The 24,613-nt window shown below is 41.6% G+C and overlaps 1 protein-coding gene across 1 annotated transcript; it reads right to left on the reverse strand.

The window, feature by feature from the left end:
• Nucleotides 1-1,381: 1,381 nt before the first annotated feature.
• On the reverse strand, nucleotides 1,382-23,653 carry RAG1 (recombination activating 1). The gene is made up of 4 exons (XM_056803782.1): nucleotides 23,573-23,653; nucleotides 14,334-14,444; nucleotides 6,458-6,590; nucleotides 1,382-5,776 (listed from the first exon to the last, which is right to left on the reverse strand). Exons 1-4 carry the CDS (start codon nucleotides 23,651-23,653, stop codon nucleotides 2,613-2,615), a joined length of 3,489 nt encoding a protein of 1,162 aa, XP_056659760.1. The 3' UTR covers nucleotides 1,382-2,612.
• Nucleotides 23,654-24,613: the final 960 nt, after the last annotated feature.

Genomic DNA, 24,613 nt, shown 5'->3' on the forward strand with positions numbered 1-24,613 from the left:
AGAAAGGAAAAGAAAAGAAGAGAAAAGAAAAGAAAAGAAAAGAAAAGAAAAGAAAAGAAAAGAAAAGAAAAGAAAAGAAAAGAAAAGAAAAAAGAAAAGAAAAGAAAAGAAAAGAAAAGAAAAGAAAAAAGAAAAGGAGAGAAAAGAAAAGAAAAGGAGAGGAGAGAAAAGGAGAGAAAAGAAAAGAAAAGAACACTTCATGTGGAATCTCCATTCACAGATGCACATCAGCCACTTTTCTCTTACTTACAGAATCCGAGATCTGCCTAGAGCACTAAGAGATGAAATGTCTTGCCTATGCTCAGATCCATACATACAAAACTAGTATGTATCAGAGGCAAGACTAGAACTCGTGTCTTCTCAATGCCAAGGCCACTCCACTGCATTTCAATGTTAAAACACATTTGTACTTTTGCCAGCTAAATTATCAAGTCTTTAGACATATCATGTATCAAAAGCAATGAAAAACAGCTTCAAGAGGAAAACTCAGAGATGCCATCCAGGTCCAAGACCTGGAAGGACACCAAACACATAGTAGTGGAGGACAATGGCACTGATCCATCACTGACAACTAAATTACAAAGCTCTGATATACTGTATGTAAACCATGGCAATTATGGCCACTAAACTTTTTTTAAAAGAAAAATAAAAACCTTAATTAACACTAACATATCATTATAAATCACTAACAGAAAATCCTGTGCCTACTATGAATGACCAGGAAAGTGGCACATGCCTATAGTTCTTTTTTAAAAAATAAACAAACAAAATGATGGGCTTCCAAGCAACTGGGAGGACTCTGGGTTTTAATAACCTCTTTCTTCAGCTCAATTCCCATTCATTACCAGGTGGGTACCTGACTTACAAATTTACCCACAGAATTTTAATCCAAAAACTGTAAACTCCACGAGTTATCAGCTTATTTAAGTCAGCCTCACAACTCCTGCTCGTTGAAGGGCTGGGAAAGTCACAGTGATTTTGATAAGTAGTCACTTAATACAGGAAAGGGAAAAGTACGAGGACATCCTATGGGTGAAAATTTAACCATATGGAAAGCGAATAGGCGATAATAGAAGTGGCGATCTCCAATGGAAGAAAAACACCATATTAAATCTGGTTTTAAGGAATTGAACTAGGTTTCCTATGGGGAAAAAAAATAGCAGTCAAATTTGCAGCAAAGCATTTAACTGTATATATATAGAGAGAAAGAGATATATATTTAGAGAGAAAGAGAGAGAGATAGATCTCTAGGGAGCAATCTTGCATTTTAAAACTTCCCTGACCTTGGGAAACCACAGAAAGGCTTCAGAAAGACTTCCTGGTACTGCAGATTGCCTTGATTACTTAAAACAAACAAACCAACCAACCGAAAAATGCCACATATTCTTAGATGTCCATTCTTAAGTAAATATTCGTAGGAGAAGTCTTCCATAAAGCTTTGCCCCTAATTTTAAATAGTTTCATGTGTTTTATTGCAATCTTTGTCCATAGGTGACTTCCCGAACTCCAAGCTTATGGACATAATGTTACTTTTTTTTTTAATGGCTTAAACTTCCCCAGGATGAAAGGGGCCACTTTCATTGTAAAATGTTCTCGTTGATAAGGGAACATTTACAAGCAACATCATTTTGATATGGCTGTCTTAAAATATTGCAATCCTACCTGCATGTCATTGAATTGACAACTAGCCTTGTGACTTTGAGTAGTCAGTTCCCCATTGTGGGTCTCATTTTCCTCATTTGTAAAATGTGAAGCTCAGACTAGATTGTTAAAGTCCCTTCCAACTCTAACATAGGAAGACTATGTGTACCAAATGATATCATATTTGTTAAAAAAAAAACACTTTTAAAAGCATAAAACAGACAAATATGGTCCATGCCTGTGATTTCATTATATGTGAGGAACGCCTAATAAAAAAAGTCCCTCCACAGTTGCAGATCAGCAATTTATCTATAACCAAGAGTCTTAGATTGCTGCCAGGAGCACTGAGACCGTATAAATAAGAGGCAGGGTTTGAATCCTTACACTCTTGAACACAGGACAGATCAAATGGAAGAAATTAATACTTTGAGAAACTGAATAATTCTTTGGAAATTTGTTGCTAAAGTAAATATGTAGAATATCACATAAAAAGGGTGACTAACCAGATGAAATAAAAATAGCACATAGTAATAATGATGGATAATAATGATAGCACAATGATGTTATCATAAGTGATTACTACAATTAAAATATAACCAGTGGGAATCAAGAGATGTCCCTGCCTGGTTTTAAAGATTCTTCTTCTATATCTGTAGCTTTGACATCCAGGTTGCTTGGACAACCATGTCGCTCTTTCATCTACTGTAACTCCTCAGGACCTGAGATACTGAACCTTCCAAAGACTGACCACCATAATTTCCCTTTCAATCTTTTCAAACAGATCCACCCATGACTCAACCATTCATTAGACTGTACTGCACCATCTGGGATCCTCATGACAACCAACCACTTCTCAAAGGTGGTGATCCTCCAGAATATATTGAAGTGAAGGATATTACATGAGGGAGAAGACCCATGGCAACTCAGAGAAAGATTGACTTGAAAAACCTACTCTTAGGAAGTTGCCTGATTTAGAATTCCATCGAATCAAGAATTTCCTGTGAGTCGTCTAGCCCTAGGGAGTCTTCAAAGTCTGCTTGTGGGTTAATGATTAGCCCAGAACTTTTCAAGGCATTATGAGCATTCATGAACTTCTGGAGATATTTGGAGGTATACAACCAATGGTGTTTCAAGACATCCTCCATCTCATAGCACTTAGACTGCCTAGCATTCATTTTCCGGAAGCGTCGGAAGAGTTTATTACCAGATTCATTCCCTTCACTAGCCCATGCTCCGATGGAGCCATCTCTCTCAATGATCTCAGGGACATGGGCCAGGGTCTTATGAAAGTAATTAGTGATTTTGCCTTCATATCTGTACTGGAACTTGGTAGAGAGGAGTTCTGCAAAACGCTGTGAATTGAAACTATACTGGCAAAGTGATTCTGGACACTCTTTGGCAGGGCAGGTTGAGCGCCACACAGGCTTCATCTTCAAGTAAAGGTCCATGAGCTCTCTCAAAGCCTCATGCCTCTCCTCACAGTGAATTAATTCACATACCGCTTCCACAGTCTCCTTGGTCATGAGCCTCCTGGCAAAGTTGCCATTCATCCTCATTATGGGTTTCAAGTTCATTTTCTTCCGGAGGTGCTTATCCAGGGTAGCCTGCCATCGTTTCCTCTCCTCTTTGGATGCATTGGGATTCTTATAAACTTCCCCAATCTCCAACTGGAAGAGCTTATAAAACTCGGCTGCATTGCCAATATCACAGTGGAGAGCATCGATGGAGGGAACTGTCTCGATGAAGGGCTTTGCTGAGACCCCTTTCACCCTGTCCCTCAGCTCTTCTGCTGACTCTTGGTAGGGGTTGGATCTCCAGACTTCATACCGCTCCAGATTCTCAGCATGACTTCTAGTGATGGAGTGAAAAACAAGATTTTGGGAAGCTTCCAGTCTGGTGGCATCACAGAGGGTACAAATGTAGACAGAGCCAGAAGCCTCAAGACCTTCAACTTCCCGGACAAGTTTTTCATCGTAGCCAGTTCCCCTGAAGATGAACTTAAAAGTTCTTTGGATGCCTCCCATCTCAAGCAGTAATTCACTGCTCTTCATCGCTTCTCTCTCTGCAATGAGGGGACTCAGGATGGCTGTCAGGGTCTCGTGGTCAGATTCATCCGCCAGCATGAGGCACAAGGGCTTACAACACAGCTCCGAGTTGGGCTTGGCTTCTTCAAATATCCTCACACTCTCTTGACCCTGAGCGATGCTGATATTCATGATGGTGAACGAAAAGCGAACAGCCTTCTCGGGTACAGCTGGCCCACTCCCATGCTTCTCACTCACATCTCCCATCCCATCACAGGACTCTTTCACTACCACGGTGAAAGGACCATTCAGGTAATCACTCAAGTCTTTGGATTTCATGCCTTCTAGGATGTCTTCTTCCATGTCCATCAAGGCAGATACCAAGGCAACATCGTAACGGAACCTCTTTGCGATGGTGTCAACTGGGTAGTCATCCACCGAAGCAGACAACCCAGAAAGTCCATCCATGATGCCTACGTCTGTGCGAGCAGAGACATTCTTCAGAGTTGGCTTCCACTCAAAGGGGTGATGCCCAGGCAGAAGAGTCTTCTCCGCGTTTCGAAGGGCATGTAAGGGTTGGAAGATCTGCCTCCCAGTGATGGCTTTGACCGTCCGGTACATCTTGTGGTACTGGCTGCAGCTCAGAAAAGTGTTGACCCGGATGGCCAAGCACACAGCTGCCTGGAGGCCTGATCCTCTGCCCTGCATGATGGCCTCGAGCTCATCTGCTTGCCGATGCTCATTCCTAGCTCTCAGCACCAGCAGGAACAAAGTCAAGCACACTGCCTTCAGATCACCTCCTTCTTCTTTATCTGCAAAAGCCTTGACCTGCAGCTTCAGTTCTCTTAGACGGTGTTTCTGCGCCCTCCGGGTCAGGGACAGAAGATGCTGCCGGGGTCGGCCACCTTTATTGATATACACATAGGACTCTTTGGGTTCCTTGTGGCTTGAGATGTGCTGGTTATATTTTTCAAGGCTGACCTCCTTGTCGCAGTCTTTCACAGGGCATCGCACCACCAGGGAATTGAGGGTGTTCACAAAGGACCTCGGTGGGCTTTCCACATCTGTAGAAAAGCAGGGATATTGGCAAGAGGGGCAATAGCTGCCCATAACCTTGAGGCACCTCAAAATGCAGGTTCTACAGAATAAATGTTTGCAGGTGGTTTCCACGGGGTCAGTCAAAATGTGCTCACAGATCTGGCATGAGATGGCCTTCACAAAGTCCACAGGGTAGTCCACAGCAAGGCACTTAGTGCTCAGGTGCATCTTGCTACAGTTGGTTAGCTTTTTCATCAGGTCCTTGCTGCTTTTTCGAGGCTGGGCTTGACTCTTGGGGAGGCGAGCCCTTCGAGCTCTGTCAGCCATGGCCTTGAGCTTTTTGCTGAGCGATGGGTTGGACTGGCGGCCTTTCCTCTTGAGTCCCCAGCGGGCTGCCTGGCAGATGTCACAGGATGGCGTGTGTGGGTGCCATTCTATGGTAGCGTTCCTCGGGAAGTATACCTCATGTGGGGAATTGCTGAACCTCCCATACATGATATTCCAACAGTTGTGACAAAACTGGGTGGGATGGATGGAGTCATTATCCCCTTTCACATCAATTTTAAAAACCTTCGCAATCAGGTCTGGCCAGGAGGTAACTTTCTTTTCCTTCTTTCGGAGGATGCCCTGAGTTTTACTGTCCACTGGACCATGGACGGGGTATCTCCTATTCTGTCCATCAGCTCTAAAGGAAGCACCACAGATTCGGCAAAGCTGCCGAAGACTGGCCTGGTGGATTGCCTTCTCCCCGGCCTTCCCAATATCAGCAGGCTTCTCCAAAGACTTGGAATTGGCTGTGAATGTTGGCTGGACCAGGGCTGGCTTTTCTGGTGCTGGAATATTGGTGTTGCATATGACGACTGGAGTTTCCTCCAAAGAAGATTGTCCTTCCATTGTGTTCTTAGATGGCCCCTGAGCTTCTCCTGGTGAGGGCTTCACAGAGGATCTCACTTTGAAGAGCTTAAATTTCCATTCAGAAAATTTCATGTGTGGGTACTGGATTTCATCTGGTACTGGGCGAAGTCCTTGACTCGGTGCCACAGATATTTCCATAGTGGTAAGGATGAGGGCCCCTGGGAACAAATGGAGAAAGTCAGATTAGGAGGAAATTCATGAAATAGAAAAGAAATGATCACTCTCCTGCCAGGCTCCTCATCTACTGTAAAATTGAGATTTGAACTCTGGACTTCAATCCCCACAAGTCTTTGCTCCACTTCCCCAAAATGCTTTGTAATCTCACAGAATTCTGAGGTGAGTGAGATCGAGAAGGTACTTAAGCTGATTGCAAAGGCTTTTGAGGGCTCTCTCTTTTTGGACTTCAGTTTGGAGCAGACGTGGCTCTTTCCATAATGTAGGTGAGGTCTTGTCTAGGCCTCTGGCCTAGGCACGTTTTCCTTATCCTGTGTTTTCTTTAATCCTTAATCTCTAATAAACCTCTAGAAAAATATAATACTCCTTGCAGAAAGAAACTAATTTCTACCTGCCTCAGATCTCTCCTAAATTTTAATCTTTACAGTTGGCGACCTAATGGGAAAAAAAACTCTCAATCTTCTGATTTAATCTTTATAGCTAGTGCCTAGAATTTTTTTAAGCCATGTCTGTCCAAGATGCTTTTTAGAAAACTATCTTGATCAGCTCCTGCCTGCGGCCTTCTCCTGCTCCTGCTTCTGCAGCCTCTCACCTGGTGCCCGAGCTCCCGGCCCTGCTTGTCTTTTTTTTAACCCTCGCAAAGCTGTTGATCAGCTCCTGCTTGCCTGCTGCTGCCATCCGCTTTGGACAGCCGCTTCTCCCGGCCCCACCCCGGCTCCCCACTCCGATCAGCCCTGCTTGTCTGCGCTCTGGCTCTGACCCCACCCCAGTGGACTTTCTCTCGCTCACCTGGCCCACCTGATTCAACCAAGATTGTAATCACCTGGTGACCTGACTGCCCAAGAAACCCAGATCCTTGGCGGGTAACAAAACGGGGGGGGGGGGGGGGGGTACTGGCTCCACGTGGGTGGCCTGGGCTCCACGTGGACTGGGGCAGAAGGAGGTATCCAATTCAGAAGTAAAACTTGACACCACATCATCACTAAAACAAAATGGAGATGGTTACAAAGATGGTTACTTCTGGTCTCAAGGATCAGGAGTGCCAGACTAGAAGTTTGGAAGACTTGGGTTCAAATCCTGTTTCTGACACTTATTAATTATGAGATCCCGGATAAGTCATTCCCCCATCGGTGTTTTTAAAAAGGAAGGAGAGAAGGAGAAGAAGAAGAAGAAGAAGAAGAAGAAGAAGAAGAAGAAGAAGAAGAAGAAGAAGAAGAAGAAGAAGAAGAAGAAGAAGAAGAAGAAGAACAAGAAGAAGAAGAACAAGAAGAAGAACAAGAACAAGAACAAGAACAAGAACAAGAACAAGAACAAGAACAAGAACAAGAACAAGAACAAGAACAAGAAGAACAAGAACAAGAACAAGAACAAGAACAAGAACAAGAACAAGAACAAGAACAAGAAGAACAAGAACAAGAACAAGAAGAACAAGAACAAGAAGAAGGTGGAGGAGGAGAGAGCGAGAGAAAGAAAGAAAGAAAGAAAGAAAGAAAGAAAGAAAGAAAGAAAGAAAGAAAGAAAGAAGGAAGGAAGGAAGGAAGGAAGGAAGGAAGGAAGGAAGGAAGGAAGGAAGGAAGGAAGGAAGGAAGGAAGGAAGGAAGGAAGGAAGGAAGGAAGGAATGCATTGTTGTTATATCTGCCTCTAGGAGTTGTCTGTGAGGCTCAAATCAGGCATAGTGTCTACATATAACAGGTGCTTAATACTTGCAGATTGAATTGATAATGTATGCATGAACTCCTTGCAAACTTGAACACATCCTATTAATCTCTGCTGTTATTATTATTCTCTGCATTGATTATTTCCCTCCTTGTACTAGCGAGACATCCCATTTTCAGCTTTTGAAAACAGACTTTCAAGGGCTTCATTGTTTATTTCCTTCCAAACTGGCCATAAAGAGGAGATAAAACTATAGACCCAAAGAAAATAATTATTCACCAAGTGAAAAGATGAAGCCAACTTGAGCTTTCTGAATGCAAGCTAGTAAGTATGATGAATTATAATTATGTTTGCAATTTTAATTAGAGAATGTTGCTATAAATTAGAAGGCTGTATCTACATTGGCTTTTAAATCCCTAGATTCCCCAAATTCATAGTTTGCTGTTCCCAGATGTAAAATTCCAGGGGCCTTGAATACTCTGCAAAGATGGACTTCTGAAAAGCTGGCATGTCTTCATCCAATTGTCCCCTAATTGGCAAATAGTCAATTACTGCAGAAGTTCTTTTTAAGTGGGATAGGGTAGAAGTAATCACTATTCCATGATAATGATCCCCTATCTAGTGGGTTATGACACACCGTCAATAGCCCAACAAACACCTACCAAAGAATTCTACTGATCAGGGCAGAAATTGACCTAATGATCTGGTCTCCCATTCATAGCACCCTCTAGAACTGCCTGTTCCCTGTCTAGCTTACTAAAGCCCCTTATTGGGAAAGCCATAATTAGTTTCCCTAATTAAGCATTGTAGACTACTCTCTAGCCAAGTTGAACTATTCAACATCTCTCCCAATATATTCTGTGCCTTTTTGCCTCAATGTCTTCTCTTATGCCCTATGCCCTATGTTCCCTAATCATAGTCCCCTGTCTCCACCAACTTCACTTTTAAAACCTTGTATCCATCAAATGCCTTTCTCAGAACCCCTATCAAAAGCAATATCTAGCATTCAGTCTACAAAAGAGCTTTACACATTGGTCCTCATAACAAGTGCTATGATATCAAATTTTATAGATGAGGAAACAGGCTTGAGGGAGGATAGTTGACTTGCCCAGGATCATACAGCTAGTTAGTGTCTGAGGCAGGGTTTAAATTCAGGTCTTCCTGACTGTCCTCTGTCCATTGTGCCACCCAGCTGTGCTCTTCTTTCTCAGAGACTCCACATTTTGCTTCCCTAATCATCTTTTTTGATGGTTTCCCTATTCGAATAGATGTCATATTCTTCCACTAAACTATAAACCTCAAGAGGGCAAAGATAATGTCTCTTTTTCAAAAACCCTTACTTTCTGTCTAAGACAGAAGAGCAGTAAGGGCTAGGCAATCGAGGTTAAGTGACTTCCCAGGAAGGGTCTAAGGCCAAATTTAAACTCAGGCCCTCCCATCTCCAGATTTGTCATTCTATCCATTGTACTTCGTAGCTGCCCCAAAGAGATTGTCTTACTGACCTTTGTATCTCCTCAGCACCTGGCATAGTACCTGGCACATAATAGGGGCTCAAGAAACATGTGTTAAAATTAAATGGAACTGTCAATCCCAGTCCTAAAATTTAAGCTGTGTCCATTCTGAGCTACTAGATCCACCATTTTGACTGATCAGTTCCATCATATAACTAGTTTTCCACTGATTTAACTGACCAAGTTGAGCAGAGATTTTTGTGGTCATAGAAAAGTAGCCTCAAGCTAACATACCTCTTAGTGAGAACAAAGGGCTGTTCCCAAGATCTACCAACAGACAGTTCACTGTCAAGCTTTTCCTTTAAACTACTGAAGTTTAATCAATCTTCCATGCATGATGCTTCTAAGATAGAGCCTTTCAAAAAAATGTTTTAATTTAATTAAAAGCAATTCTCCTAGAGATGCTTAAAAGGAATCTCCTCTTTGAATGTTCCTTGCACGGAGCAACATGATCTCCATAGAGTCCTGAACCACTTCAAAGTCCTCCAACACCTATGAATCCTAGCCTGCCACACTCCTCAGAAATGGTCCTCCTTCATCTTTCTCAAATCCTGCCCCATGGCTTCAGGAGGTGGCTCTTTCTGGGCACTCTTACAGACCCTACTTACTGATTCCTGAGTTAATCATTTCCTATTCCTTGGACTGCATCCCTCCCAGCCTCTTTCAGGTAATCATCATCGTAAGTGACAGGTAGTACATTAAAACTAGCAGAGCATTTCATACCCATTACTTCATTTGTGCCTCTCCAAAAACTCTATAAATTACAGATTATTTTTACTCTCATTTTACATATGAGGAAACTGAGGCAGATAGAAGAGAAATAATTTATCCAGGGTCACACAGCTAATGTGGACTCAAGTCTTTTTACTCTCATTTTACATATGAGGAAACTGAGGCAGATAGAAGAGAAGTAATTTATCCAGGGTCACAAAGCTAGTGTGGACTCAAGTCTTTCTGATTGCCAGTCCAGAATTGCCATAAGCATAATAATTCACATTAATAAAGTATTTTGCAGTTAAAGATCACCATATATATGATCAAACTTGATCCTCACAATAATCTTAGTGTAAAGTAATTAGGACAAGGATACAGGATATCCCCAAAATCTTGGTACAGCTTTAAGCTTTAGTAGGCTTAAAGCTACTTTGAGGTAGTGAGAAGGTGCCATAGTGCATCAAGAGCTAAACCTGGAGTTAGAAAACTTCATCTTCCTTGTTCAAATCCAGTCTCAGACACTTTACTAGCTATGTGATCCTAGGCAAGTCACTTAATCCTGTGTTGCCTCAGTCTCTTTATCTGTAAAATAGGCTGGAGAAAGAATTCACAAACCACTCTAATATTTTTGCCAAGAAAATCCCAAATGGGGTCCTAAAGAGTTGGATATGACTGAAACAAATCAATAGCAACAACAATAATAAAAGCTTAAATTTATTTCCTTTAATCCACCTACTGGCTTCCCTCTGAGCTTTAGGAGTTTAAAACTGCACCAAAAGTTTTGGGGCACACTGTGTTCTCCCCATTTTTATTAGTAAAGAAATTGAAGTTAGGAAGAATTAAGACTATATAGGTAAAAAAGGGTCAGAAACAGGACTAGACCCCAATCCTGTCTAATTCTTTTTTCTATGACCTTGCCTAACATGCTAACAGGTTTCTACTTAGGCCTGCTAATATTTTTGAGGTGTGTAATATTTGATGAGAATCATCATGGTGAAGCAGAAAGGTCCATGTATTCTGAGTGAAAGGACATGGATTTAAATATCAGCCCTGCTATTTGCTAGCCAATAATATAATCACGGTGTGCCTCAGTTTCCTCATTTGCAAAAATGTTGATATTTCTAAGATCTTTTCTAGCTCTAAATCTATGATTCCATGTTGAACATTAGGGCCAGTCTTATACAAAGGCAGTCAGTAGTCTTAGAATTTAGAGATAAAAGGGACCTTAGAGATCATCTAATTTAAATCCATCAATTTTCAGATGGGAAAAATGAGGCTTAGGGAGATCAACATGTAGTTGGCATAGAAGATAAAGTGTCAGATGTGGAGTCAGGAAAATCTGAGTTCAAATCCTGCTTCAAAAACTTATTAGGGGGCAGCTGAGTAGCTCAGTGGATTGAGAGTCAGGTCTAGAGAGGGGAGGTCCTAGGTTCAAATCTGACCTCAGACACTTCCCAGTTGTGTGGTCCTGGGCAAGTTACTTGACCCCCATTGCCACTCTTCCGCCTTGTGTGACAAGGAAATCACTTTAAAAGAAATTTAAGGTTTACACTTGGAGGCAATACACAGTATTGACTCCAAGACAGAAGGTAAGGGTTTAAAAAAAAAAACTTATTAGCTTTGTGGTTCTGGGCAAGTCACTTAACTTCTGGTTGCCTCAGTTTCTTTATCTGTAAAATTCAGATAATAATAGCACCTATGTCACAGAATTACTGTGAGGACCAAATAAGATATATTAATGCTTTTCAGACTTAAAATATTGCATAATTGCTTTATATTAAAATTTAATTCATCTCATTAGTATCATTATCACTATTGCCCAAGATCACACAGTAGGGAAAACAATTGAGATTCAAATCCAGATCCTCTGATTCTAATTCACTCTTCTGTCATATATATGTTACAAATCACCAAATTTATAATTTCATCAATCACATAGTTGGAAGGAATTTGAATAGTCCAAATCAGACCTGGAAAAGGATCCGCCTTACAAATACTCCCAAAATGACCATTTTCCTGAAGATCCCTTATGAGAGGGAACCTTCTGTCTCTGGAAGGTGCCTATTCTACTTAAGACTACTACAATTATTAGCTTCTATTTTCCTCTTGGCAATTTGCACCCATTGCACTCATCCTCTGAAGCTGAGCAAAACATATGTAATCCCTCTTCCAAATGACAGGCTCTGAAATTTGGGAATGGCAAGTATTTGTGTCCTTTTCGAAGTTGCCTCTTCTATACATCCCATTTCCTCAAGTTGATTCTCATGGCAGGAACTCTAGCCCTTCACCCTGCTGGATGACATCTTCTGGAAACTCCAGTTTATTGGTGTCTCCTCCTAAAATGTGGGGCTGAGCATAGAGCATAGGACTCCAGATGAGGTCTGATCCAGCTGGGTACAGCAGAACCAGCCCTTTATTCCCAGCATATTAAGATTGTGTTTGCTTTCTTGGCCACCATATCCCAATTTCAACTCATTGAATGCATAATCCACTAAAGCAATCCAAGTCCTTTTTTTCCCAGACAAATTATTCTCTAACCATGCCTCGGCTTCTTAGAGTTCTGAAATTGATTTTTTCAAATCCTTATTTTTATCAAATGTTATCAGATGAGATTGGACCAAATGCTCTAGCCCGTCAAGATTTTTGAATCCTGCTATTTGGGGAGTTTATGGGACTTAATAGAACCATACAGTGGCACAATTATAAGTTTTTCAATTCCAAATCTAGTACTCATTCCATAGCTACTGCCCAAGTGAGAAGAGAAAGTTGCCCTTCCCTAAGGTGTATATTAAGTCAGTGATCATCCCTTTAGGATATAATCCTTGGGATCAACTAGGTAGTGGATAAAGTGCCAAGCATGGAGTTAGAAGGACCCAGATTCAAATCTGGCCTCAAACACTTCCTAGCTGAGTGACCCTGGGCAAGTCACTTAACCCTACTTGCCTAGCCCTTGCCCTTCTGTCTTAAAGTTGTTACTAAGATAGAAAGTAAGGGTTTAATATGTATATATAAATCTTTTATTACCTCATAGTGAGGTAGATATGCTATATAGAATACTAGATTCAGAATGAAAAAAGGTTGGTAAAAATATTAATTATCTCATCATGACAAATCACTCAGCCTCTCTGAAGTTTAGTTCCCTCATCTGTAAAAAAGGGTCCATAACCCAGTTGTGTGACCCTGGGCAAGTCACTTGACCCCCACTGCCTAGCCCTTACCACTCTTCTGCCTTGGAGCCAATACACAAGTATTAACTCCAAGACCGAAGGTAAGAGTTTAAAAAAAAGGGGGGGGGCATAAGCCCCTGGTTTTACCTACCCCAAAGGGCTGTTGGAAGGCAAAATTGGATAATGTATGAGACAATAACTTCACAAACATTAGAGCATTTTATGTGTCAGATGTTACTGCTTCAATCTGGGTCAAGAAATACATGGGAAGCTCTCTCATTTTCCTCTGAGATTCTATCTTAGTGGGTCATTCCCTGTGGTTTAGATGAAGCAGTACTTAGACTTATCTCTTGCCCAATTAATTTATTTGACGATTCATTTATCTAAATGATACACATTCATCAGGCTCCCTTTTTATACCAGCATTATACTAACTGGAAATAATGAATAGAGTAGGTAGCAGCTAGGTAGCTCAGTGAATTGAGAGCCAGGTCTAGAGATGGGAGGTCTTGAGTTCAAATCTAGATGCAGACATTTCCTAGCTGGGTGACCCTGGGCAAGTCACTTAACCCCATTGCCTAGCCCTTACCACTCTTCTGCCTTGGAACCAATACCCAGTATTGATTCTAAAACAGAAGGTAAGGGTTCCAAAAAATAACATTCTCCATAAGAAGATAAAATATTTTATTTCCCATGTGCTTCTTTTTGTCAGCCCTCAGTTTCTCGGGTATTAGAAAGCAAAATCAAATCTATGTGAGTCCTCCTCTTTTCTGCCTCACCGGCCCCAAATAAGAACTCAAGTATTCCTATTCAGAAAAAAATCAAATAATAATAATAATACTAAAAAGGAGACAAGTGGTACATCACATACACAGCCTGAGCAAAGAATGTTACCTTCCACTAGGAGCTGTCCGGTGAAGCCTGGAGTCAGTCTGTGGTTCAGCTGATATTACTGTGTCTCAGGTGCAAACATGACTCCTCTCTCTCTCTCTCTCTGTCTGTCTGTCTGTCTGTCTGTCTGTCTGTCTCTGTCTGTTTGTCTATCTGTCTGTCTGTCTGTCTGTCTCTCTCTCTCTCTCTCTCTCTCTCTCTCTCTCTCTCTCTCTCTCTCTTCTCTCATTCTCTCTCTCTCACCCCTTCCATAGAGCACTCTGCAGCTGTGTTATTTATCTAGTCCTCGGCTGCCCTTCCCAGCCTCCCCAACCCCAATGGGGCTTACCACAATTTACTCTCAGCCAATCAGAGGGTGGGAGTCCCAACTCCAGCTGGCACCTGGCTCTCTAGGAAGCTTAGCTCTGTGGGAGCCCTGCAGAGGGGTTGGTTTGAGGTCCCCTTGGGAAATAGGCCAATACTTCAGGTCTATTCTCTCTGGAGGGTTCCTTTGAACTTCTGAAGTTTGTTCTGGTTTCTATTTACTAGGAAAGAGAACTCTACAAGTTGGCAACTCTGGGAGAACCAAAGCAAGAATCAATCATTCAGTGATCCAATATACAAAATGTCCCAAAAGTCCTTTGGGGATGCCCTGTCTTGGCAGCTTCTGCTGCCGAGAGCTGTCCATTCCTACTTGATCTCCCAGCTTCCACTCCGAGGCTTCATCAAGATCCTGTACACAAATACAAGAAAAGTAGAAGAGGGGCAACTAGGTAGAGAGCCAAGCCTAGAGACAGGAGACCCTGGGTTTAAGTCTGGCCTCAGATACTTCTTAGCGGGGTGACCCTGGGCAAGTCACTTTAACCTTCATTGTGTAGTCCTTACCACTCTTCTGCCTTGGAATCAATAGCTAGTATTGATTCTAAAATGGAAGGTAAGGGTTAAAAAAAAGGCTTAAGAATCTTGACTTAGATACAATCAGGCTCCAATCCTTCAAGTGAGCTGGGATTTCCCTCCATGAGATCTCCCTCCCCTAATGCAGATCACCTTCCCCTCCCCATTCTTTCTCATCCTGTACAACCCTTCTTCCATGTCTTTCCCTAAATCCTCCAGAATGTGCCCGAGGTCTTTGTCAGGTTCTTTTCCTATTTGGTGGGCCTTTCCCGTAGCTGTCCATCATGATGTAATAAATCCCCACATCTTGGTCTACACATGGCTGAATTCCATTCTGGCTCTGCCACTCAGCCTTTGTCACATCCCAATGCCAGGATGCTGCTTCTACCCAGTGACTGTGGCACAAAGCAGGTAAAACAACTAAAGCAAGAAAATCCAATGCCTTCGTGGTCAACAGACTTGAAAGAGAAAGGAAAATAGCCCCATTTAAATGGGAGTTCCTTAGGGGTAGCAAGGGCTTCCTTCTTTATGGTACCAGTGACAAGCATGGGGTTTGGTACATAGCAGAACCTCATAACTGTTGGTTAAATGAGGGGGGAAGAATGCAAGTTTCTTTTCTTTTCTCTTACCTTCTGTCTTAGAATCAATACTAAATATCAGGGGGCAGCTAACGTGGATCAGTGGATTGAGAGTCAGGACTCAAGACTGGGGGTCCTGAGTTCAAATCCAACCTCATACACTTCCTACCTGTGTGACTTAGACAAATCACTTAACCTGATTACTTAGCCCTTATTGCTCTTCTGCTTTAAAAACCAATATACAGTATTGATTCCAAGACAGAAGTTAAGAGTTTTAAAAAATTCTAAAAATAAATTCCAAGGCAGAAAAGTGGTAAAAGCTAGGCAATTGGAGTTAAGTGACTTGCCCAGGGTCACAGAGCTAGGAAGTGTCTGAGACCACATTTGAACCCAGGTCCTCTTTTAACTCCAGGCCTGGATCTCTATCTACTGTGCCAACTAGCTGCCCCTTATAGATTATATTTTAAAACATAATGTTATATAAGTGGGAAACAATAGTCTTTGATATATCTACACTCTTCAGTGAAAGGTAGAACAAGGTTTCTTAAAGTTACACAAACCTCTTAAGTAAGTTGAAATACAACAACACAGCTAATTCCATAGAATATATATTCTCTCCAATGCGTACCGGAGCCAGTTCAAACAGAATAGCAAAAGCTGATTATTAAATTTTCAGTGTGAGCAGTTGTACCTAAGAAACTGGCAAACACTATAAATCAATGTCGATTCATTTTTTCGTTGATTGTCTAAACCTAAGAAGGTGATGGAGAAATTGTCAATAAAACAGATTAAATGAAAAAGTGTGTCCTGAGGACATTTTTGGAGAGCAAGTTGTTAAATATTTACCAGCATGCCTTCATCTCTATCCCAAATCATCTACAGATACATGAAGTCTCATATGATTCAAAACTGATCAAAATAAACAGATTATATTCATTCCAAAGAGCTGCTCTGTTTACAGGTATTTTGTTCAGAAAAGAATATAAAATTATGAAAAACTATTTTTGCCTCCAAGAAAAGTTATTCATAGAATTTTCACCCTTATTCTATATACCAAAAAGTTATTGTTTTAAGTTTTTAAAATGTTATCTTAACATTTGCTATTGGAAGTTCTGATTCTTCTTAGAAAGAGAATAAGCCAACATGTTGGATATTTTTGTTTAAGAACTGCATTCCAGGGGGAAAATGTCACCTTAAGTTAAATTTAATTAACCTCAATAATCCCCAATTTGGTGTAGCTGAAAGATCTCTGAACTTAATCCTGGAGAACCTTGGTTTGAAACCAAACTCCATTACTAACCAACTAGCAATATGACCCTAGATAAGTCATTTACCATTTCTGGACCTCAGTTTACCCATTTATAAAATAAAAGCTTTGGACTAAATCAGGAGTTCCTTTTTTTTTTAATGAACCTTACCCTCTGTCTTAGAATTAATACTAAGTATTGGTTTCTAGACAGAAGAGTGATAAGGACTAGGCAATTGGGGTTAAGTGACTTACCCAGGGTCAAACTAGTAGGAAGTATCTGAGGCCAGATTTGAACCTCCCATATCTAGATTTGGCTCTCTATCCACTGAAGCACCTAGCTGCTGCATTCATAACCTAGGATCTACAAACTTGGGTTTGAGAAGTATATTTTGTTAATAGCATTTCAGGATAATTGGTTTCTTTTACAAATCTACATATTTTATTTAATGCACTTAAAAACATTGTTCCCAGAGGGAGGGGATCCCATAGCTTTCACCAGACTGCCAAAGGGGTCCACAATCCCCCCCAAAAAGCTAAGAACATCAGGATTAAATTATATCTCCCAGCATCAAATCTTGTGTATCACCAGAAGTTGAAGAGGTCTTAGAAATCACCCACTCTAGCCTATTTGTTTTAGGTCTAAACTGATGATTTTCAAGATGGCAAGTACTTCAGCTACTGCAGATCAGCAAGTGCTTTTCAATTTAGCATGTCTAAGAAGGGTAGTGAGGTGATGCTGTGAATAGAGCATGGAGCTTGGAATTGGAAGATTCATCTTCCTGAATTCAAATCAGACCTCAGATACTTAATCCTGCTTGCCTCAGTTTCCTCCTCTGTCAAATGAACTGGAGAAGGAAAGGGCAAACTATCTGTGTGACTCTAGACCAGTCACTTAATCCTGCTTGCCTCAGTTTCCTCCTCTGTCAAATGAACAGGAGAAGGAAAGGGCAAACTGTGTGACTCTAGACCAGTCACTTAATCCTGCTTGCCTCAGTTTCCTCCTCTGTCAAGTTAACAGGAGAAGGAAAGGTCAAACTATCTGTGTGACTCTAGACCAGTCACTTAATCCTGCTTGCCTCAGTTTCCTCCTCTGTCAAATGAACAGGAGAAGGAAAGGGCAAACTATCTGTGTGACTCTAGACCAGTCACTTAATCCTGCTTGCCTCAGTTTCTTCCTCTGTCAAATGAACAGGAGAAGGAAAGGGCAAACTATCTGTGTGACTCTAGACCAGTCACTTAATCCTGCTTGCCTCAGTTTCTTCCTCTGTCAAATGAACAGGAGAAGGAAAGGGCAAACTATCTGTGTGACTCTAGACCAGTCACTTAATCCTGCTTGCCCCAGTTTCTTCCTCTGTCAAATGAACAGGAGAAGGAAAGGGCAAACTATCTGTGTGACTCTAGACAAGTCATTTAATCCTGCTTGCCTCAGTTTCCTCCTCTGTCAAGTTAACAGGAGAAGGAAAGGGCAAACTATCTGTGTGACTCTAGACCAGTCACTTAATCCTGCTTGCCTCAGTTTCCCCCTCTGTCAAATGAACAGGAGAAGGAAAGGGCAAACTATCTGTGTGACTCTAGACCAGTCACTTAATCCTGCTTGCCCCAGTTTCTTCCTCTGTCAAATGAACAGGAGAAGGAAAGGGCAAACTATCTGTGTGACTCTAGACAAGTCACTTAATCTTGCTTGCCTTGGTTTCCTCCTCTGTCAAATGAGCAGGAGAAGGAAAGGCAAACCATTGCAGTATCTTTACCAAGAAAACCCCAAATGAGAACACAAAAAGTCAAGCACAAATGAAACAAAAGAATGGCAGGTTCAAGAATGGCTGGCACAGTGGTCCAAGGTTATGTGATCTGCCCAGGATCACAGAGCCAATAGGTGTCAGAGGTAAAAATCAAGCCAAGATTCTCTTTACTCTTAGACCAGCTCTCTCCACCCATTAGACCATTCACCCCCATCATATGGGAAAACAAGACCAAAAAAGTGAGGCGACTTGCCTAAGTTCACCCAGCTGGTTCTGGGAATTTACCTTATGTCTTCTGTCCCTAAATCAGAACCCTCTTTATTAGCCACTGAGACCTGGCTCCTGGGCTCTCTGGGTGTGATTTGTTTGTTTTAGAAACTCTTATTTTCTGTTTCTAGCACAGAAAGGCAAGAGCTAGGCAAACAGGGTTAAGTAAATTGCCCAGGGTCACAGAGCTAGGAAGTGTCTAAGGCCAGATTTGAACCCAGGTCCTCCCAGCTCCAGTTCTGGGGCTCTATCCACTGGGCCACCTAATTGCCCTTTAATCTATATCTTCTATCTCTAAATCAGAACCCCCTTTGTTGACCACCAAGGCTTGGTTACTGCCCTCCCTGGATGTGGTTTTCAAAACATGGATTTCATCCATTTCCATGGATTGGTGGATGTTGACAGCCCCTCCTGGAAAAAACCTGAAATTCCTTTGTACCCCAGCAAAGTCAGGCTACCTAGGGGCTCTGTGCTGTACCCAGGAAATTAAAAATAAAAACCTACCAACAAAAGAGGGCCAAATTTAGCAGGAGGCAAAGAATGGAAAAGGGCAAATTGAAGGCTGGGAAATTCAGTGCCAAGTTTCAGCCAGAAGCAAAGCCCTCAGAACTGAGTTATTAGCTTTGGATAATCCTGGAAATGCTGACAGACCCTTAACGAGAGCAATTCTTCAAGGCTCCTGCCCCCTGCCTTCCTGTTGCCCAGCTACTCCTCCTAGCCCCAAGTCCCCAGGACTTATCTACCCAGTAGCCCTTTCAGAGACCTTTTCAAACACATTTTCCCCTCAGACTGCAATGAACTCCAGTTGCTGATACCAATCAAAATCTCACACACCAGCAGAGTGGTTCTCAGTGAGAGCTGCATTTTCCAGGCTTATCATAATCCCACAGATGCAGTCTATGGCCAGTGTGATTGTATCTTTACACACACACACACACACACACACACACACACACGTCCTAATGTTTCAAGCTAGTACACTTTCTCCATGCTCCATTACCATAGAATCTTGGAACTGGAAAGCACTTCTGGAAAGACCTCTAACATTTTTATTTTACAGGAAAGAAAACTGAGTCCTAGAGTGGCAAAGGGACTCGCTTCATGGTTTTAACAAAAAAAAAAAAAAAGAGCATTGGATTCAATGCAATAGGAGCGGAGATCAAATCTGAATTCTGCCTTTGTAGCCTTGGACAAATGTCTTAATCTCTTTGGGCTTTAGTTTCTTCAGGTGTCAAATAAATCAATAATAGCTTACCTCTGTTGGCCTCCGATTAGGTGGTTCAGAGGATAGACAGCTGGGCTTGGAATCAGGAAGATCTCAGTTCAAAATCAGTCTCAAGACACATACTTGCTATGTGACCCTGAGCAAGTCACTTAACTTTGGTTTGCCTTAATGCAATGGAAAAGGAAATGCAAGTATCTTTGCCAAGAAAATCCCATGCACGCTATCGGTGAGTTGTAGTCCACAGGGTCATAAAGAGTCAGTCATGACTGAACAATTTCTCCTCTGTAAAATGACATAGTTGGACCAAGATGACATAAGTCTCTTTCAGCTTTCTATGTGCCTGTCTATCTACCCATCATATATCTATTTATATATCAACCTATCATCAATCATCTATTTATTTACCTATCACATCTATTTATTTATCTATCTACCTACCTGCATATCCTTTATCATCTGCCTATATCCAATTTAACTATCATCAATCATCTATCTACCTACATACCATCTATCATCTATCTATCTACTTATCATATAACTATTTATCTCCCTCCATACATCTAGCTAGCTTGCTATCATTTTTCTACTGGTCCCATATTCTATGAACACATAACTAATTAGTAGCAGGACCAAAATGAAAATCAGATCTCTTGAGCTCTAAAGAACAGAATTGGAAAGTCCTTTAGTGGTCATAGGAGCCTTAGAAGTCATTGAGCAAAAGCAAGAGGTCATTTAGCTATATTTCCAGTTTTCGGTAGTCTATTTCCCATATCCTTTTCAGATACATCACTTCTACATCCCAAAAGATAAAACATAAAGCATCATTATATTATTTTGAATAGAATTCAACTAGATTCCCTATGATATCAATCTTCGTTTAATCTTTGAACTAGAAGGGACTTTGGAGATCATTAATCCAGCTTCCTCCTCATTTTACAGATAGGGAAACTGATCACATAGACAGTCAGGAGCTAATTCAAGATCCAAGATCAGGTCCTCTGAGTCCAAACGTTTCCAGGACATGACACTGACTCAGGCCACTGGAAATCCCCTTTCCAGATTGGCTTGGTTTGCTTCTCCCAGCCAAGACAAAGCTGGAGAATCCCAACAGATAACTGAGCAGGTCACTGCCCCAGTGATTCAAACTTTCCTGAGCAGCAGCAATGAGGGAGTGGAGAGCTAGGGATTTCACCAGCCAGCCCCACATTCTTGTTTCCATTCCCCCACCCCACCCCCCGCCTGGACACTGCCTTCTCATTAATTCAGTGTGGATTATCCCTGATTGCAAAAGCTGTAATGCTTTATTAATTGCACTAGCACTGGCCCGGGCTCCTTCCTAGCAAATTTAGCAGAGTTGTCTGTACTGGGGGTGGGTAGGGAGATGGCAGAGTTGTTGTCTATTTCTTGAACAAGTAGCACCACCAAGTGGAAAGAAAAGATTCTGCATCATTGGGCTCAGAGAGAAAGTCTGGCTAAGGCTCTTGGGGCTCCAGGGGATTCTCTGTCCCAACTGGAAATTCGTTTTCCTTTTTCTTTTACCTCATACCCTAAATGAGTGAGGAGAGCTATATGGATCCATGGGCCCAATAAGAGGGCCACCCTGGGCTGTGGACAGACTTGTGAGTTTGCTAATCACTCTCCTATAGGAAACTCCCTATCTATGAGCACATAGACCAGAAACTATGGTGGGAGAATTTCCTAGAGCATTGAGAGGTTACCTAACTTGCCCAGAGTGCCCTGGGTAATGCTGCCACAAGAATGGACTTTAACCCAGCTCCTCCTTTTCCTGAGGCTGCTTTACACTCTACGAGGCCACTGCTCTACATTTTAAACTTTAAATCAGCAGTGTGCTGGCAAATGTTTAACAACTAGCTGGGATGGGGAGAGGAATAAATATTCATCTGCATTACCGATTTCTCTTTTATCACATTCTTAAGTCTAGAAATCAACAAAAGAATAAAACAAGCCTGAGTTTGTAGCATTTTAGAGATGGCTAAAATGTAAATACTCACCCTGAAAATGTGACTGATTTAGCTGTTTAGCTTTTACTCTCCTGTTTGAGCTGGCTCCAGAACACCTCTGTTTCAAATTAAATAGGATCTTAGAATTTAGAGCTGGAATGATCCTTGTTCATCTAGGTTTGTTGTAGGTCTCTATGCTCTCACTTAGAGATCCCATAAACTCTTCTGGCTTCCATTATTATTTTTTAAACCCTTACCTTCTGTCTCATTTGTTTCAAATTAACTAGGATCTAAGAATTTAGAGCTGGAATGATCCTTGTTCATCTAGGTTTGTTGTAGGTCTCTATGCTCTCACTTAGAGATCCCATAAACTCTTCTGGCTTCCATTATTATTTTTTAAACCCTTACCTTCTGTCTCATTTGTTTCAAATTAACTAGGATCTAAGAATTTAGAGCTGGAATGATCCTTGTTCATCTAGGTTTGTTGTAGGTCTCTATGCTCTCACTTAGAGATCCCATAAACTCTTCTGGCTTCCATTATTATTTTTTAAACCCTTACCTTCTGTCTCATTTGTTTCAAATTAACTAGGATCTAAGAATTTAGAGCTGGAATGATCCTTGTTCATCTAGGTTTGTTGTAGGTCTCTATGCTCTCACTTAGAGATCCCATAAACTCTTCTGGCTTCCATTATTATTTTTTAAACCCTTACCTTCTGTCTCATTTGTTTCAAATTAACTAGGATCTAAGAATTTAGAGCTGGAATGATCCTTGTTCATCTAGGTTTGTTGTAGGTCTCTATGCTCTCACTTAGAGATCCCATAAACTCTTCTGGCTTCCATTATTATTTTTTAAACCCTTACCTTCTGTCTCATTTGTTTCAAATTAACTGGGATCTAAGAATTTAGAGCTGGAATGATCCTTGTTCATCTAGGTTTGTTGTAGGTCTCTATGCTCTCACTTAGAGATCCCATAAACTCTTCTGGCTTCCATTATTATTTTTTAAACCCTTACCTTCTGTCTCATTTGTTTCAAATTAACTGGGATCTAAGAATTTAGAGCTGGAATGATCCTTGTTCATCTAGGTTTGTTGTAGGTCTCTATGCTCTCACTTAGAGATCCCATAAACTCTTCTGGCTTCCATTATCATTTTTTTAAGTCTTGCCCTCTGTCTTAGTATCAATTCTAAGACAAAAAACCAGCAAGGACTAGACAACTGAGGTTAAGTGACTTGTCTAAGGTCACCAAGTTAGGAAGTATCTGAGGCCAGGTTTGAATCCAGGTCCTCCCAACTCCAGGGTTGGTGCTCTATCCACTATACTACCTGGCTGTCCTCCATTATCATCTTTATGCTAATGATACCCAGACCGAGATCTATTTTATCCAGCCTCAGCTCTCAACTATGCTTCTGTCCCACATTACCAAATGGATTCAAACTTGTGTCCCATAAGTATGCCAGAAATAACATTTTCAGAAACAAAACTGCTTCTGATCATCTTTCTATCCAAACATACTCCTCTTCTTAGCTTCCTCATTACTATCAAGGCACCCATCATGAAATCCCACAAACTATTGAAAGGGGGAAGGGGAAATCACTTGATTTGGACACTGGATCTGCCACTTTTCTAACTATATATTCTGAGACAAATATATATTCTGGTAGAATGGACACAGAGCTGGCCTTGGAGCCAGGGGTCAAGTCCTACCTGCAACACAAACAGTTTGTGAGACCTTGGGCAAATGACTTAACCTCTAGGGGCCCTGGGCAATTCTTTAAAATTTTATACTTCAGAGAAGGTACCATTCTACACTGATAGAGGAGATTGCTCATGGGGAGCTACAGGCACTTCATGTCTTCTGGCCTCAATTTCCTCATTTGTAAAATGTTTGGACTCAATGATCTCTAAAGAGCCTTTCAACTCTATGATCCTATAGTAGGGTACTACTTACCAGATGCTGTTGTGTGGGTGTCCAAGGAGGACTAGCACCTTTGGTGCGAGGGCTTGTTGAGCCCTTTTCTGGGCTGCTCATCTGGCACCCAACCTTCACCTGAAGCTATAGCCTATGCAGCGGCTACATCTGGTAAACTATCTTAAACCACATTGAGGATGACTGATGGGCCACAAACCTATTGGTGAGTTAAGGGGTCTCCAGTATATCCTCAGCCATTGCCACTTGTCCTGACTTTTATGCTGCCTGGTCTGCCAAGATTTCAGTGACTCTGGAAAAGAGAGTAAGGCTGATGACTTTATGCAACTCTGCCTCCCTTAAATCTAATTCACTGGCAGTTCACAATATCACCCTCATGATGTCATTGGTGCTCTTTGAAAATGAGGAACAAAAAGCAACAACAACCACAACACAGAAACACTCTACAATCCAAAAACAAGGAAGAAAAGAGGAATTGAGTATTCAGATCCATGGTACAGATAGGTGGCACAGTGAATAGAGTTCTAGACCTAGAGCCAAGAAGACTCATCTTCCCCAAATTCAAATCTGGCCTTGGATAGGTACTAGCTGGATTACCCTAGACAAGTCACTTAACCCCTTTTGCCTCAGTTTAATCATATGCAAAATGAGCTGGAGAAGAAAATGGCAACCTCTCCGGTATCTCTGCCAAGAAAACACTACATGGGGTCAAGAAGAGTCAGATACAACTGAAAAAGACTGAATGACAAAAACTTGCCCATCTGCCCACCCCAAAAACCTTTCTGCTTTTTTACATAGGTCTTACTGTTGGAGAGAGGGGAGCAGAAGGGAAACTTGCAGCTTGGTGGGGCGGAATCAGAGCTCTGGAATTTCAGTCCTGGTCACTGGATTCTGTATATAGCCCCAGGTCAGGTATCTCACCTGTCCAGAGCTCAGATCCTCTTCTGTAAAATATTGAGAGGGAAGCTGAATAACATCCAAGGCCACTTCTAGATCTTAATCTATAATCCTTGTTGTATTTTAGTGAGCAAGGGAAAGCCTAATTGAGGGAGGAGGAGGACG

Source organism: Monodelphis domestica, chromosome 6, assembly GCF_027887165.1.
Source record: "Monodelphis domestica isolate mMonDom1 chromosome 6, mMonDom1.pri, whole genome shotgun sequence".
In the NCBI taxonomy this organism is placed as follows: Eukaryota; Metazoa; Chordata; class Mammalia; order Didelphimorphia; family Didelphidae; genus Monodelphis; species Monodelphis domestica.

Coding starts and splice junctions, on each gene's coding strand:
- RAG1 (XM_056803782.1), bottom strand. CDS start 23,653: ATGAGCAGCCCAGAAAAGGGCTCAACAAGCCCTCGCACCAAAGGTGCT. Junction 6,591..14,333: donor AAGGACTTTTGGGACATTTT/GTATATTGGATC, acceptor TGGTTGAATCAG/GTGGGCCAGGTGAGCGAGAG. Junction 5,777..6,457: donor AAAGCGGATGGCAGCAGCAG/GCAAGCAGGAGC, acceptor ATTTGTTCCCAG/GGGCCCTCATCCTTACCACT.